This window comes from Aptenodytes patagonicus, chromosome 7, assembly GCF_965638725.1.
Source record: "Aptenodytes patagonicus chromosome 7, bAptPat1.pri.cur, whole genome shotgun sequence".
NCBI lineage: Eukaryota > Metazoa > Chordata > Aves > Sphenisciformes > Spheniscidae > Aptenodytes > Aptenodytes patagonicus.
The window spans coordinates 28593274-28610232 of record NC_134955.1 but is presented as its reverse complement, the minus strand read 5'-3'; the positions used below and the strand labels follow the sequence as shown (position 1 = coordinate 28610232).

Genomic DNA, 16959 nt, shown 5'->3' with positions numbered 1-16959 from the left:
TTCTAGCCACGTGTACAGATGAATTTCTCTGCTATAATGGTCACAAAAAGAGGAACTCGGACTCAAGAAGAGCACAACCACACAGAGACCTCTCAGGAGCCTGCGTAAAACACTCCAGAAACACACACCTTAAGGCAGGTCTGAAAGGATAGGCAGAGTATCATCTCTTTCCTTCAGAAAAGCACTGAATCCCAGAACCAAAAGGTTTCCCAAAACTAAAATATTCTGATTCATAATAATGCCACGGTACTCCCTCAGAACTGTGGCCTGGATGCCTTTTGCTGCCACCTTCCTGTGACACACCACCACAAGGGACAGCAATGACATGCCTGCTCCTTCCCCATGGACAGCCTCTTCCAGGAAGATTCCAGTCCCCAGAAGAGACAGGAGCATAGGGCACAAAGAAGAGTCTCCATGAAACTGCTGCACTATTTTTAAGTGAAAAACAAAACCAAACCCCTTATTTTTCTAGCAAATTCTGCAAAATGTTTTTCAATATTGTTTTCCCTCTTTAGGCCAGATAGCCAGAATATTCAAATCCAGCGTGCCTTGAACTGAATCAGAAATTGAGGTCAGCTAGAAAATGAGTGCGCTAACTTTTTGTCATCAAAACTGGGCTTTTAATAAGTTATTAACACCATGCATCCATCCTGCAAGAAGCAATTACTTTTCTGACCACACAGGATAACCCTGGAATCATGGAGTTCAGCCTGAGGATGGGAACCAGCCTTCTGTTTTTGTCTCAAAATAGCATCATCATCCCAGAATATATTTCAGGGAAGGCAGGAACAGGGTTAGCCATATGCTTTCTGCTCTGAAGTGCAGAACAGGGAAGGACACGGAAGAGAAAGCTCATAAATCAGCAGAATGGATAAAACTACCCTTGATCTGCTGCCATTTGCTAATATTTACAAGAGAACCGGGGTGGAACTATTTTGTTTCAGGCTCAGCGTGGCGAGCGTTTATTGCACCTGAGGGTGATGACAAGCACAACTTGTCAGTAGAGCCAGATCCAAACAGTTTCATATTAATCCTCCAGTGAGATTTTGATTCTCCAGGCTACTTCTAATAGGATTTTTCCAGATTTTCCCAGATTGTTTGCCTCCAACAACAGTCCAGAGAACATTACCCTGGCTGATTCTCCGAACAGTTAACATGATTAATTATTGACCAAGAAAACCGAACAGCTTCACCCCAGAGCCCAGATTACAACTCAGGCCCTGAGTTGTTATCAACTTCATAAATCCTGCTTCCAGGAGATGAGACACCAGCAAGTTTCAAAACTATGGGGCAGCAAATCCAGTATCTGGAGCTGTGCTACTAACTCTTCCAATGCCAAGAAAGGCATTGCACCACATTCTGTGTGTGGGACCATCACAGGCTTTCAGATAAACCAGCTACTGGTGAAAATGGGCCAGGAGCAGCCAACAACAGAAGCTCCTCTGAGCTGCTTCTGCACCATACAGAGACACAACAGGAACAGAGAGCTCACTAGAAACACAAATTTAAACCACTACGGGGAAGAGATCTCTTTCAGAATGCAGGCACGCCTCCCAGACAGCCATCATACCACCCCAAAATCCTTTCAGGAAGTTAGATAATTCTTCATTTGCTAAACTAGACAACGTGTCAAACGGCTGCATTCCAACAGCCACTGAGACACACCTCCACTGGAACGATACTCTATTCAGAGAGCTTGGGGGGAAAAAAAAAATCATGTTACCTCGGAACAGAAATCCCGCAGAAAGACTGTTGCTTATGTCAGAGGCAGCACACAAAGTATATCCTTGGTTTGGGCTGACATTCCAGTCTTATCAATGTCTCTGATCTAAAGTCTCTGCTAAGCACTTTGTCTGAAGCTTTGTCTGAAGTGAACAACAGTATCATTTAACTCACCAGCTCCCAGAGTCCAGAAACACCAGTCACCTCTGCCATTCGCATTCCAGATATTCTAGCTATTATCACTGAAACGGTGGGGTCCACACATCTGTCCCTTCCCAGTTTCAAAAGTAGGGAGACCAGGGTGCAAACCTCTATAAACCCCAGTCCTGAAACTCCAACCCCATGGGAAAGAAGGTTAGTAACACATTTGCAAATGAAAGCGCTTGTGGCAAATCTACAAGACATAACGGCCCAAATGCTAAACACCCTGCCGGTCAGCCTGAGCAGCCAGAGGCACGCAGGAGACAAAGGACAACAAAGTTTTGAGTTTGCCATTATCGTTTTGTTCCCCAAAAGCTGTAACGTGAGAGGTTAGGAGAAAGAAAGCTCATTCTAGAAGACGGTCCAGAAAAGAACAATGTCAGGACAACTCTTACCAAGGTAAGTGCCTGAGAATCTTCCCTCTGTGGTCAAACCCTGCTGCAGAACAACCCTGAATCAGGAGGACTCCAGCTTGTGCCTCTGCTTTGCTGCAAATTCACATGTGGGGCAGGGACCAAGGCACAGAGAAATGGCAATAGGAGGGGTAGGAGGTGGCTACAGATAATCAAGGAGGAAGTATGAATCAAGTCACAACAGGTTGAAGAGGAGCTTTTTTTTTTTAAACAAGGAATGCAAGACAAACTGGGATTACCCTTCCCTCAGACTTACCGCAGCTACCTAAAACTACCCCCAAAACTCTTTTTTATGGAGGTCCCATCACTAAATCTCCGAGGGTTAGTGTAATTAAAATAATATGGATATTAGTTTACAGAGAAAATCCGAATGCTTGTGACCCTGAATGATCAGGTCTTTCCTTGCAGTGAGCCATGGGCCTATTGACCCTATTTCAGATTTCTGTAAACGCTGTTTCTGGACAGGATAGCAAGCTCTGGCCATTCAGATATGAGAGAGCTGCCAGACCTACTGTGGATTACTCAGTCAGCTGAGGACCTTGCAGCTGTACTGCATAACTAGGTAATTTCTGTGGCTTTATCATGCAAAAAACACATCTTGTGCTCAGGATATAGTCAAGGGCCACATCTAAAACAATTCAGCAAAAGCAACCAAGTCCTGCTAATAATATAATCAAGACAGTAAGAGCCAAGAAGGAATGCAAGTTTAACCGAGGTCAACAGAAAACTACACATACTGCGAACATTCAAGAAGTTTGGTGCTCCTTCTCTTTACAATGCCAGCTGCCATGGCCACTTGGGCCTGGCATATAGCAGATACCCCCACAACCCCATTAGAAAGACCCTTCCTCAGCCCAGCTGCAAAGACATCAAAGGGGAAAACAGAAAGACCACTACCTGCTACTTCCACAATGTGGTGCCTGGCGATATCATAGTAGGGATCATCCCACCGCAGGTGAGTGATGGGCTCAGGGGAGCCTTTGGAGTCCTCTGCACAAAACACAAGGAACAAGCAATTAGAAGAAGGGATCTGGAGCACCTTAGCGATAGAGGGATAGAGCGACAGAGATAGAGGGATGAGGAAAAAATGGCTCTTCAACATGGGAGGGACTAATGTATGCACCCATCCACCCCGGAAACCCACCTTTGAAATTCTGAGGGGGCAAGAGCAGCAATGACTTCAGAAGAGACCTGTCAATCCTATGAGGTCCATACGTGTTCCTCAGACTGTACATCCTCTCAAAAATGACTGTTCAGATATGTCACAAACATTCACAAAGACCAAAACCCAAGTGCCAAGGGCACCGTCATGACTTTTTAGAGCAGGAGGATCTTAACATCGTCCCTTGATGGATGGCCATCCTATATGCCCTTCAGCTAATTTCCTGACCTCTTTGGGCAGGATTTCACAGCAACAACTCAGATCTCCAGCCCCACCTCCCACATGGAAGTTCAAGACCCTTCCACTCAGGAAGGCCAAACTATCCTGCAAGAGACCATAACAGAGGGCACTCAAGGACTTACAGCATGTCTGTACTGTCAGCACCAAAGTGCAGCCAGCCACAGGACTGAGAAGAGTATATTTACATCAGCTGGCTCTGAGCTTTTTAGTGCTGCTCAATAGCAGGGCTAATTCACTTGGGTGTGGTGCAAGATTAATGTGTCTATAAAGCTTTCAAATGGAGCTGGGGCTCTCTGTATATGTAGATATGACCACAATGCTGCAGGACAAACAATTCCTTTTTGGCCAAAACCCAGACCCCAGACAAGCAGGATACTTACCTGATTTGGGAAAAGCAGGGGCTTCATCTGCTGGCCAGCTCTTATCATCTATGGAGGCCAGTTTGAGCTGGCTGAGGGACTGGTTGGTATCATCCAAGTTCAGGTCATCCTGAAGCTCCGAGAGTGGGTCTGTAGCCATGGTCCCCAAATACCGCAGTTTATTTTGCAGTGTCTAGAATGAGGACTGCAGAGATTGCTAGGTGAGACACAGACATCACAAGTTTACCTCCCCATAGAGGCTCTTCCTCTTCTCACTGATTTTCCTCAAATCCTCCCTTATCTTTACTTATCCAGAGATCATACTTCCCCTCCCCCTTAACACAGGCAGGAACTCCTCCTCCTCCTCCTCCAAGCCAGGAGCACCGACATATGTCAGACATATGTCAGATTCTTTCTTGCCAACTGCTATCAAAAGCCATCAGGAGCCTGTACCAACCCCCTCAGCGAGTCTCTGCTTGACCACAGCCCTGTCCAGAGTAGTTTCTCCCCTGAAACAGGAGCAGTGGCAAGACGCTGAGGAAGGCGACAGGCTACACCAGCCCCTGCCTGATACACTCACTGTACCAGCTCTGAGCTCCCCCTCCCTCTGAAGGGCTGGCACAAAGCCCAGCTGTTTCCACAGTTGGCCCAGTGCTGGAAGCTTTCCCAGGAATCACCCCCCCTTCTCCCCATAAGGGAGGGCCAGAGCTCTCAACAACACTGAAGTGGGTGCTTCAGTGTGCTGGGATCTGAATACAGAAGTGAACAGCTTCTTAAAACAGGATTTTGTAGGCTGAGCTAGTAAGACAGGGAGAACAATACACATACAACCTTCATCTCCTTTCAGCATCACCCAGCAAATCCTTTCTCCTATATGAGAGCAAGGAATAACCTCTTTAACTTAAAGCCATATTGCTAGAATGAGTATTTTTCACAAAGCATGCCATAATACTCAGGAGACCAAGGAATTAAGAGGGTCCAAGAAACAGACAGCTCAGTATGTTTGCTGTTGCTTGCAAATATTTCTCACTCTCAGCCGGAGCAGAAGATATGTCAAACCCAGGAATGAGCTAGCACAGCATACAGCACCTCCTAAGGGTACCAGTTCGTAGGGATGACCCCTAGAAAACAGCTTGTTATCCTCTAATGCCAATGTCTGGAAATAAGCAAGGAAACACTGGAAAGGACAAGTACATAGATCTGGATTGCTCACACAGACCACATGGACAACAGGCAGCAAGCCAAGAGGAACTGTAGCAAAACAAAATGACACCTTGCATCAGCAAGACTCTTGTAACACTGCTTCTCAGACAGGCTTGTGCTTGTTTTGCATTACGAGGAGAGCAAAGGGTTCACAGATGATCTAAGGAGGCACAACGCCTTTCTGTGGAAAGATTATATTCACAGTAAAGTTATTTCCTTTAGCAGAACGGAGGGGGGCAATGATGTGTTGCATCTTCCATCCCTAGAGCTTGAATGTGTGTATTTATCCAGAGAAGATGATGAAACAGTTACTCGGATGTGAGCATAGAGGACAAAAACTGTGAGAGACTGAGCATCGGAAGGCGTCACATCCATGCTTGGGGCAACACTTGTGACCAAGCTTGGGGATGCATTTTCAGAGTACAGGAAATTGGATATTCAGTGTTTGTCCCCTCCCTCTGGATCATTCCATGCTTCTTGCTTCCTGTCCTCCCTTATCTTCTACTCACCAGTTTACAACCAGTTTTCACCTCTCTGGGGCTCCCAAAGGGCTGGGAGCTATTGCTAAGCAAATGAAGGAACTTTCCCAAAATATGAAAGAGCAAGACATATATGGGCAGCAGATCACCAAGAGAGCACAGCAAACACACAGGGTCTGACCACTGCAGCCAAGCAGAGACCCAAGTAAAATTATTCCCTGCCCTCCAGTGAAGGCCGCGAGAGCTGCCTGACCTCCTCTGATCTTGAAGGGACAAGGAGCAAGAAATCAGGTTACCTTGCACCGTGAGCTCATGCTGGAACCACGCAGCAGCAGAGCCAAGGGACAAGGACTCCCCACCCCTAGCAGCTGATCCGATTTCTATGGTAACACCAGGCACCAACTCCTATGAGTCAGTGTGCTTAAAGCATTCCCCACTGCAGTTCAGCAGCCCCACAACCCAGCACCCCTTGCTGAGGAAGCATCTGCAGCCCCCCCCAGGGCAGCCCCTCAGACCAGTTATCCTCAGGGTACTCAGCCCCCTGAGCTGGAAGACAGGGACGGCAAGCAGGATAAACCCCCCATAATCCAAGAGGAAGCAGTTAACCTGCTACGCCACCTGGATGCTCACAAGTCTATGGGGCCAGATGGGATCCATCTGAGAGTGCTGAGGGAGCTGGCGGAGGAGCTCGCCAAGCCACTCTCCATCATTTATCAGCAGTTCTGGTTAATGGGGGAGGTCCTGGACGACTAGAGGCTTGCCAATGTGACGCCCATCTACAAGAAGGGCCGGAAGGAGGATCCGGGGAACTACAGGCCTGTCAGCCTGACCTCGGTGCCGGGGAAGATTATGGAGTGGTTCATCTTGAGGGCGCTCACAAGGCATGAGCGGGACAACCAGGGGATCAGGCCCAGCCAGCACGGGTTCATGAGAGGCAGGTCCTGCTTGACCAACCTGATCTCCTTCTATGACCAGGTGACCCGCCTAGTGGATGAGGGAAAGGCTGTGGATGTGGTCTACCTGGACTTCAGTAAGGCCTTTGACACCGTCTCCCACAGCATTCTCCTAGAGAAGCTGGCAGCTCACAGCTTAGACAGGTGTACTCTGCGCTGGGTCAAAAACTGGCTGGACGGCCGGGCCCAGAGAGTTGTGGTGAATGGAGTTCAATCCAGTTGGCGGCCGGTCACGAGCGGTGTTCCCCAGGGCTCAGTTTTGGGGCCGGTCTTGTTCAATACCTTTATAAATAATCTGGACGAGGGGATCGAGTGCTCCCTCAGTAAGTTTGCAGACGACACCAAGTTGGGCAGGAGTGTTGATCTGCTCAAGGGTAGGAAGGCTCTGCAGAGGGACCTGGACAGGCTGGATCGATGGGCCGAGGCCAACTGTATGAGGTTCAACAAGGCCAAGTGCCGGGTCCTGCACTTTGGCCACAACAACCCCATGCAGCGCTACAGGCTTGGGGAAGAGTGGCTGGAAAGCTGCCTGTCGGAAAAGGACCTGGGGGTGCTGGTTGACAGCCAGCTGAACATGAGCCGGCAGTGTGCCCAGGTGGCCAAGAAGGCCAATGGCATCCTGGCCTATATCAGAACTAGCGTGGCCAGCAGGAGGAGGGAAGTGATCGTGCCCCTGTACTCGGCACTGGTGAGGCCGCACCTCGAATACTGTGTTCAGTTTTGGGCCCCTCACTACAAGAAGGACGTCGAGGTGTTGGAGCGTGTCCAGAGAAGGGCAACGAGGCTGGTGAGGGGTCTGGAGAACAAGTCTTATGAGGAGTGGCTGAGGGAACTGGGGTTGTTTAGCCTGGAGAAGGGAAGGCTGAGGGGAGACCTCATCGCTCTCTACAACTGCCTGAAAGGAGGTTGTAGCGAGGTGGGTGTCGGTCTCTTTTCCCAAGTAACAAGCGATAGGACGAGAGGAAATGGCCTCAAGTTGCGCCAGGGGAGGTTTAGATTGGACATGAGGAAAAATTTCTTTACTGAAAGAGTGGTTAAACATTGGAAAAGGCTGCCCAGGGAAGTGGTGGAGTCACCATCCCTGGAGGTATTTAAAAGATGTGTAGATGAGGCGCTCAGGGACATGGTTTAGTGGGCATGGTGGTGTTGGGTTGACGGTTGGACTCGATGATCTTAGAGGTCTTTTCCAACCTTAATGATTCTATGATTCTATTCTATGATTCCCAGCTCCCAGGGACTTTCCGGCCCCAGTGGGGACAGAGGACCTACGTTCAACTGCTGCCATCCACTGAGATGCCTTTCATGTGAGATTCTTGGGGATGCCCAGTAGCAACAGTGTCCCCAAAGCAAGGTCCTGAAGAGCTTAGGGACCAAATCCAAATCTTCCCACAGAGCAGTGATGGTACTGCCATAGGGCCAGCAAGACACCAAGCATCCTCACTTGTCCCTACACAGATCATGACTTGGCTTCACAGTCAACTTGCAGTGCTTGATCAGAGGCAGAAGAGCTGGTTATTAGACAGCACTGGGGGATTTCCCCTTAGGCATAAAATTAATCCTAGGTTGGCACCACATGGAAGAAGGAAGTTGTTAGTAGTATCCTTACAGTTCCACGCTGGAAAAAATGCTCAGCGGATAGTGCTCTTGCCAAAACCTTCCTTACCCCTTGGAAAGGCAGACCAGACTCCCCAGGTACCTCCACATGCTTTTCACAGCCATGCAGGCAGCTCCATTCCTTGGCTCTAGGTTAGTGGTCCATGGCAGAAATGTAAATGGAATGAGGATGCAGAGCAGAAGATCTCTTAGATTTCCAGTCCTTCTTGCGAACCAGACTGTAGCTCCCACAGAGCTCTAGAAGGCTTTTGCAGAATTTTCCCCAGCCCTTTCCCAACGGTGCAAAAGACAAAAGCACAGGGTCTCACATCAGGTAACCCTAGAACAGTTTAGAGAAATATAATCCTCTAAATGCCTGGGAACTAGCAGGCACTGAGAAGGAGAGGCCTGGAGTTAGGATGTAAGAAACTACTTGGGGATCTCAGTATAAGGGTATACATTTTACTTCCTGACAGTGCAGCTGCATGAGATCTTTCCCTGTGTACTCAAAAATGACCCATAAGCAGGACCTGTCACTGAACAGAAAGTCCATCCTGTATCAGTATAAGGGTGAAATGGTTGTCAAAAACCAGCATTTCACCAGACATAACACAATTTAAGAGCCCCACTTGTTTTAGATGTCATGACAAGATGCAAGTGATGCACCCTGTATAGCCAATCATAATGTAAGAAAAATGACGTACCTAGATTTAAAAAGTAAAAAGCCTAGTAAAACATTTAAAAACTAAAGAATCACACCTGCATCACAAGCATTTTCTTACTGCCAGGCTCTAAAGAGCCAACTGCTTCCATTTCTCCAAGCATTTAAGTATGTTTTTTGCACCTACACTGGTTGACCTGAACACTTGCTGCCTAATAAAAATTTACTCTCTCGATAACAGAGATATGTGCTGTAGAACAGCACGTTCTGCTGAAGGAGAGAAACCTCAGCCCTTTAAAATACAATTTTCACACAAATTCTGAGCTGGAGACTCTTTATACAAGATCCCACCAGAATTTACCCAGGGAAGACAGTTCACTTGTATCTATGAAGTCTTGGTAGCTGCTGTTCATGCAGGCTATTTTTTTCTGCAATTCCAGTTTCACTACTTTTCCATCATTTATTTCTAAGCTGCACCTACTCAGCAGTTTCCTTTTCCTGTTTTTCTTCCAGATGTACTATTAATTCAGAAGTAAATCTTACACATCAAAATATGTCCATGCATGTATTACCACGCCCTGGACCTGTACTTACACACAATAAAAAAATTACAAAAGCCAAGTGGCCTCTTCTTCCCTGCCCGATTAACAAGCAACGTTCAGACCCAAAGGAATCCCAATTCTGGGGTGACTGTATTATTTTTCTGACTCTGCTGCCATCTGCACTTCCTCCCAGTTTCGTTTCATTTGCACAAATGTCTGTTTTTCTGTACACATCAATCAAGTCCCTGCACTTTGCTACAGTCTTAATATCAAGCACGCTGCAAAAAAAGGAAGCAGTTACTCAGCAGCAGACCTTCAAAGTCCTCACTTGCACGAATGACCCCCAGGACTGCGACTCACCGAGAAAGTCCAGCCCAAGTCTTCCCTCACATCAAGACTGATGATACCACTGAGAGCATCACTACCCCGGTACTGCCCTGAAAGAATCAAAGGGGTCAAGAGCCAGACTGGCTTTGTGTGGCGCACCATGATCAACTAACTCAGGACAGACACACCATTGCTTGGGGAAACTCTTTGGCCCTTCGTTATTGTAACAGCTTTTAAAATGAGCAGCCTTCCTTCCGCAGTCACCTCAAACCCTCTGCTGAAGGCCACCTCCATGCCCACTGGAAATCCATCCCAGCTAGCAATCAACCTCCTCTTAGTGGTTCTCTGCAGGGTCTGAGGGCAAAAGCATGGAGCTCAGCTTCTTCTCTCGGAGCTCTCACACAAAGTACAGAGGCTGCCATCAGTGTCGTGCTGGATCCACCCATCACACGCGGAGCATGCGAGGGAACGGGAGCATACGCAGCCCTAGAGGGGCTGCACCTCTCCTCCTCCTCCTCCTCCTCTCTGCCATATGTCTGATTCTCTCCCATTCCCTGAGCTCCTGTGACAACCCAGAGCCAACTTCAAGATGCAAATAAGAGAATCAAAGATTTGCTATTTACACTGTTAAAAGAAAACCCCAAGTTCCTGTAGCACATGCCAACTGCATAACGGAGGGACATTTAACAGCCCCTGCGCTGTTAGGCACCAAAAGGGACGGCAAGTTACCCTGCACCCCTACCGCAGCACTCCTACACCATCTTCTGCAGCCACCGGCCAGTGCCCGCCGCTGGGGACGGGACAAGCGAGCAGCGAGGGCTAGAGCCCGATCCGGCCCGGCCCCGTGCCCCTGCTCCAGCAGTCAGTTACACCGCCAACACCAAAGAAGCGACTAAAACTCCGCGGGCTCCGAGCCCTTGTTCTCCCCGCCCAGGTCCCGGGACCGCAACGCCCGCCGGTGCCCGCGGCGCTTTACCAGACGGGCTCTTCCCGCCGCGCCCCGCAGCCTGCCGCGGGGCGGTCAGCGAGGAGCCGGGCTCGGCGTTTCCCGCAGAAATAACCGCCTCCCCGCACGGGGCAAGCCCGGCGCCCCCCGCGCTCGGCAACGCCCGGGCAGAGGGGGTCGGGGCTCCGGGCCCAGCCCCGCCGCCGGGCCCCTTCCCCGCCCCGCCCCGGCAGCGCCAGGACAGGCCGCCGTGCCCCCGCGGCCCGCCCCGGACCCTGCCGCCGCCGCCGCTGCACGAAGGGCCCGGCTGCGCTCCCCGGACACCACGCCCCGCCCGCCGCCGGTACCTGCCGCCGCCGGCCGCCGCCCGGCCCGCCCGCCTGTCAACCCCCCGCCGGCATCCGCCGCCCGCCGGAAGCGCGGCTCGTCGCCGGGGGAACGCCGCCCCGCCCCGCACGCCGCCGCACGCCGTCCGGGCGCGCCCGCCGCCCCCTCGCGCCGTTCCGCCGGCATGGAGCGCCCCGGTCCCGGCATGTCCCCCGCGGGCGGCGGCGGGCCGGGTCCCGAGGAGCCGCTCGGCGCCGCCTGCCCGGCGCTGCGGAGCCTGCCGCCCGGGCTGGCGGTGGGGCCGTCTCTGTCCCGGGCGCGGGGCACGGGCGTGTGGTGCGTGGGCCGGGCCCTGCCGGCCGGGGCGCTCCTGGGGCCGCCCGGCGGGGCCTGGGAGGAGGTGGCGGGGCCGGGGTGGAGGAGGTGAGTACCGCGGGCGGCGGGGCGTGCGTGCGGCCGTGCGGCCGTGCCCGCGGCCGACGCTGTGGCCGTGCCTTGCAGCCTGGTGCAGCGGAGCCCGAAGGAGGCGGAGGCCAACGTGGCGCTGGGCTGGGCGGGCGGCCGGCTGCAGCTGCGGGCGCGGCGGCCCATCGCGGCGGGCGCGGAGCTGCTCTACTGGCCCGAGGAGGCCCGCGGGGCCGCGGCGGAGGAGCGGCGGCCGGACGGAGGCGAGGGGATAGCGGCGCCGCGGGAAGCCGGGCCGAGGGGGCGGCCGGCGGCCACCGCGGAGGCGGCGGTGGCGGTGGCAGTGCAGGGGGACGGGGCCTCTCCCGGCGGGACGGCGGCGGAGCCCCTCGCAGGTAGGTGCCGTGCCGTGGACGCGCGTCCCAGCCTGGGTGAAATGGGCGGCCTGGCCTTCCCGGGTCTTGGGTGCTGGCGACCGGGTGCCTTCGGCTGTCCCCAGCATCTCTGCGCTGGCGCGTTCGCCCCGCAGCCCCTCCGAGATTGCTGTCCTGACCTTGCGTCGCTTTTAAGAGCTACCGACCGAGAAAGGAGCATGCCGCCCTGTTTTATGCCAGTCATGATGATATCTCCTAGAAACATTGCCTGTGAAATACTAGAAATGCTGCACGGGTACAGTCTGTGGTGAGAGAACTGAGATTCCACCCATCTTCCCCAGTTTAAAAGAAAACGTCATGAAAGTAATGGTTTTCGTGCCAGAGCCCCAGGATTGCTGGATAGCAGAGTATCTGTCTCCGAGGTTCATGTTCCTCTGATCCAGCAGCAATCGTGTCATACAACAACAAGCCAGCGTTAATTTACCTGCCATGCTTTTGTGTTTGTGCAGGGGATCCCAATGTCTCCATGGTGATAGCTGATGAAACCACAGTCCTTGATGTCCCTACTGAGGTTAGCAGGCTGCCCACCAAATATTTCCACAGACTGCAAGAAGAGGAAAGCACAACTTCCGAACATGAGCCATGGCAAGCCAAGGTGCTGAGGACTGAGAATCAGCACCTCGAGACAATCTCAACCATTAAGGCCAATGGCAGGTGCAAGGAAGAACTGGATGAGGGTGTGGATCCCAGATCTGCAGCAGAAAAAGTGGAGATGGGGCATAAAGAGGCATGTCCAGGAGACCTGGGTCTGTTGTTGCCCTCAAGCGGGGTTCGACTCAGTGCTCGCTTGGTTGGCAAGCCGTGCAAGGTACATGCTCTGGCCAGCCAGCTCCAGAAGTGCCTGCAGGACTGTAGTGGCAGGACAGCTGGGCACGAATCCCAGCAGCCCAGTCCTTTTGAAGGAGAGAGTGTAGAGACTTGTGAGAAAGAGAGCAAAGCTTCCAAAGACTCCAGACTGGCGTCCCCAGAACATGTGGAAAAGGGCCCACTGGAGGGGCCTAAGGGGCAGGAGGAGTATATGGAGCTGGTGGAGGGTCATTCTGGCAGCCCAGGCCCCCCATCAAAAGCTCTGTCCCAGAAGGAGATGATCAAGCGCAGGTACCGCTGCGGGGAGTGTGGTAAAGCCTTCCTGCAGCTCTGCCACCTCAAGAAGCACTGCTTTGTCCATGCTGGCCACAAGCCCTTCCTGTGTACGGAGTGTGGCAAGAGCTATAGTTCAGAGGAGAGCTTCAAGGCCCATGTGTTGGCCCACCGGGGTATGCGGCCTTTCCAGTGCACCCAGTGCGACAAGGCTTACCGCACCAAGCGAGACTTGCAGGAGCACCAGGTCCTGCACACCGGCCAGCGCCCCTTCTCCTGTGAGCAGTGTGGCAAGGCCTTTGCACGCCGGCCCTCTCTCCGCATTCACAGGAAGATCCACCTGGCCACTGGGACTGGCCCAGCTGGTCCCAAGGGATGCCAGTGTGCCATATGTGGACGCCACCTGGCCAACCCCGGCTCCTTGCGCAACCACATGCGCCTGCACACGGGGGAGCGCCCTTACGCCTGTCCCTACTGCGGCAAGGACTTCCGACAGCAGAGCAACCTGCGAGAGCACCTCCGGCTGCACACGGGCGAGAAGCCCTACAAGTGTCGCTTCTGCGGCGACGCCTTCCCCAAGCTGCCAGAGCTGCGGCGCCATCTCATCTCCCACACAGGTGAGGCCCACCTGTGCACTGTGTGCGGCAAGGCGCTGCGGGACCCACACACGCTGCGTGCCCATGAGCGCTTGCACACAGGTGAGCGCCCTTTCCGTTGCGAGCAGTGCGGCAAGTCCTACACCCTGGCCACGAAGCTGCGGCGCCACCAGAAATCCCACCTGGCTGACAAGCCTTACAAATGCGAGCTCTGTGGCATGGGCTACACCCTTCCCCAGAGCCTTGCACGCCATGTGCTCACCCACAAGGCAGAAAAGGACCCTGAGGAACTCACCTCTGCAGTGGCCTCGCTTGCTGTGGACCTACCCCAGGCAGCAAGGAAAAGGCCTCAGAGGAAGGGCCACCAGGAGGAGGTTGCGGCAGAGCCCGCCTTGCTCATGGTGGAGGTGCCGGGGCCAGCAAATGAGGCTGAGCTGCTGATCACAGCCAGCGGTCACTGCATTACTACTTACCAGTCTCGAGGCAGCCCCCCAGATCCTGGGGCATACAGGAGGCCTGCTGGGCATTTGCCATCAGCAAAGGACATCATTGAAATCACCATCTCCGAGCATGAGGACAAATGCATTATAGTGCAGGATGAGGGCTCACCAAGTGATGTGGTCATCATCCAGGAGGGGGTGGGCTTTGGAGCAGTGGCAGAAGTGGTGGAGGTCGAGACTGGGACCTGACTATCCCAGCCTGCCCTGGCTGATCTTCTTCTGTACTTATTAAAATGGGGTAAAAAAAAAAACAACAAAAAACCTAGCTGTCTTGTCTCTCTGTGGCAACAAGGCCCTGTGGCTCAGCCCCAGGCAGAATTAGCAGTCTTGGAGGTAACTGGGTTACCTGGGAGACCCGGGTCTTTTTGGTGGCTGCCCCTTGGAGCTATGAGCCTACACGTGCCGCGTGCCGGGCCTGGTGCAGGGAAGGCTGCTGTTGATGGGAATAGCTTCTTGGAGAAGACACCCATGGTGTTAATGAGTAGTGCTTCTCCTCTGCCTCTGTTATGCTGTCAGTGGGTGACAGTGTGCCATGGGAAAGGCAGGAAAAGTCTCAAGGCAGTGGCTTTGAACAATGTCTTCCTTGCAAGTTTTTCTTTCTCTAATTAATTGTTGCTACTCAAGCACTTTCCTGGGCTTTTACTCTTGGAGCTCAGCAGCCTTCTGATCATTTGAAGGTGATGCTGATGCCAGACATTGCTGGGAAGCAGCTTCCCAAGTGTTTACTAGCTGCCTCTGTTGTGGGGTTTTTAAGAGCATTTTTCACAATTAGCAGAAGCAAAGTCCTGCCTTGGAGCTAGGGCTGAGTGTTCCTTCTCCACTGTCACCTCTTTTGCTTGCTGTCGGCTTCCTGGCCTTACGGTGACTGGATGGTCTGTCTGAGGACATGAAAGGATAGCTTTGTGTCTCACTATGCGAATGCATTCTACAGTGCAATTTTCACTGTCCCCAGCGGAGAGGCTCCTCACCTCTCCAGGTAAGGGTCCAACAGTTCATCTCAGTATGCTCAGGAGATTTTGCCTTTCCCCTCCACATTCAAATTGGGTTCATTAATCTGTTTCCCTTGTTCTTTTTCTCACATTCTCGCTTCCTCTCTTCCACTTCTTTCCTGCTCCTGCAGCAAAAAGCTAAAAGACAGCACCACCACAGCTACACCCCAGTATTCCCACTGCTCCGTCTTTAGTGCTCATTTGCCAGCTGAGGCATGCTGAAGGAAATTGATCCCGTTTCAGGAAGGAAGTGCACAGATCCCAACGCCATGTGAACATGGCCTTATAGGAAAAGACCAACAATACCAGCCCTAACAGAGTTCTGAAGACTTGCCCACCCTGCACTCCCTTTTCACGTGTTACACAAACACTGCTTTCATTTGCTGCAATCTCAGTTTTAGCTGTTCTTGGTCTCCATCTTGCCCTTCTCTAACATCTGCATTTCCCAAAAAAAGTTTTGCTTAGGGGTCTAAATTCTCTGGGCTTTTTATGCCCGCTGCACAAGAGGAGGGTATAGTGTCACCAGGGAATCGCCAGTAGCACAGTTCCCTTTTGGGGTGCTATGAATGTAACAAGGTGACAATCTGAAAAGCTGCTCTTTGTAGTTTCTACAGTCAACCTTTTCCATAAACTTTTACGACCTGTTTGCAGACAAGGTGCTAGAGTCAGATGTGAAGTGAGGATGGAAGGTGAATTCAGCTGATAAATCTTTGGGTGTCCTTTTTTTCAGCTATTTTCTTTGAAGTCAGGGGGCAGATGAGCTCAGTCTTTGCCCTGAGTGCTTGGAGACAGACCAGTGGGAGCAGAGGTGTATGAGGGGGGCTTGTATTTGAAGCCACAGTGCTTCCTACTGCTCTCCCTTTGGTGCCTATCCTAACTCTTGCAGTTTTCAAATATTGACACAGCTGCAAAGTGTTCTCGCTGGAGCTGGGCTCGTGCGCTTTTTGAAGCGTGTGCCCTCTGTCACAGCACAACCGGGAGAGAAGGGGGAGCAACTGGGGGAAGGGAAGGGGAGAATCCAGGCCCCTATTGCTTAATCTGCTGACCTGTAACTACCTTCTTTATTTTGAGATAATAGGAGAGAAAAAGTAGGAGCAATTACAAATTAGGAGGTCCTCACAGAAACAACCTAACAGTTGATCTGAGTAGGTAGGGGCAGGTCTGTGCTGTGCTACACATATCACTTGGCTGCAGGATAAACTTAGCTGGCTAATCCTGACTGAGGAGCCCATAGGTGGCTCCTGCTGGGCACCTGGTGATGATGCCACCACTGTGTCTTTGTCTTTACCTTAGAAGCAGCATGTTCTTCTGTGAACAACCTTTTGCTTGACAGCAAAATGATGAATAAAGTTGTTTACTCCTAAGAAAATCCTATAAAAGCCCTGAAGACCACGATGCTGGTGAATCTCAACGTGGATGAGATCTGTGCAGCATGCCATGGCCTGACTAGATATCTGCCCGATGCTGTACAACTTGGTGTTTGCAGCATCTGAAGGGGTGTAGGATTAACTAATGCTATACCCTTTCTTGTGTTATGTCCAATAAACGGTATTTTAATTAATACATTATGGGCTCTGAGTGTCTTTCTTACTGGGATCCATAACAAACACTTGCACCAGTGCATTACATTTGGTGTAGTTGGCAGGATCCTGATGAGACACCTTACTGCAAGAAGGATGGCGAGGAAAAGGATGGGTGCCTGCCTGGTCCCATACACTGGCATGGGGAACAGGCACACAGTATGCTGCATTATAATGCCAATAATCATTATGCTTCGGGGCAGCAGACACATGGATCACCTGGCTGGCTGGAGGTCTTGTGCACCTG

The 16959-nt window shown here is 52.0% G+C and overlaps 2 protein-coding genes across 4 annotated transcripts in view; one reads left to right on the top strand and one right to left on the bottom strand.

Moving 5' to 3' along the window:
- The window catches only part of ARHGAP1 (Rho GTPase activating protein 1), a 28594-nt gene extending 17382 nt beyond the window's left edge, over window positions 1-11212 (bottom strand). For 2 of the 3 annotated variants that reach the window (XM_076344533.1, XM_076344535.1), the window contains exons 1-3: window positions 11149-11212; window positions 4119-4302; window positions 3234-3326 (exon numbers count right to left, since the gene is read on the bottom strand). In XM_076344533.1, the coding sequence (XP_076200648.1) occupies window positions 3234-3326; window positions 4119-4257 (232 nt within the window). In that variant the 5' untranslated portion in view covers window positions 4258-4302; window positions 11149-11212. Of the gene's footprint in view, window positions 1-3233; window positions 3327-4118; window positions 4303-4554; window positions 4637-11148 lie in introns of those variants that run through there. The other variant, XM_076344534.1, reaches the window with a different exon arrangement.
- Window positions 11213-11312: 100 nt separating this feature from the next.
- ZNF408 (zinc finger protein 408) lies at window positions 11313-16691 on the top strand. Its single transcript, XM_076343515.1, has 3 exons — window positions 11313-11551; window positions 11630-11928; window positions 12417-16691. The coding sequence occupies exons 1-3, from the start codon at window positions 11313-11315 to the stop codon at window positions 14330-14332; spliced, it is 2454 nt and encodes an 817-aa protein (XP_076199630.1). The 3' UTR covers window positions 14333-16691.
- The last annotated feature ends 268 nt before the right edge of the window (window positions 16692-16959 follow it).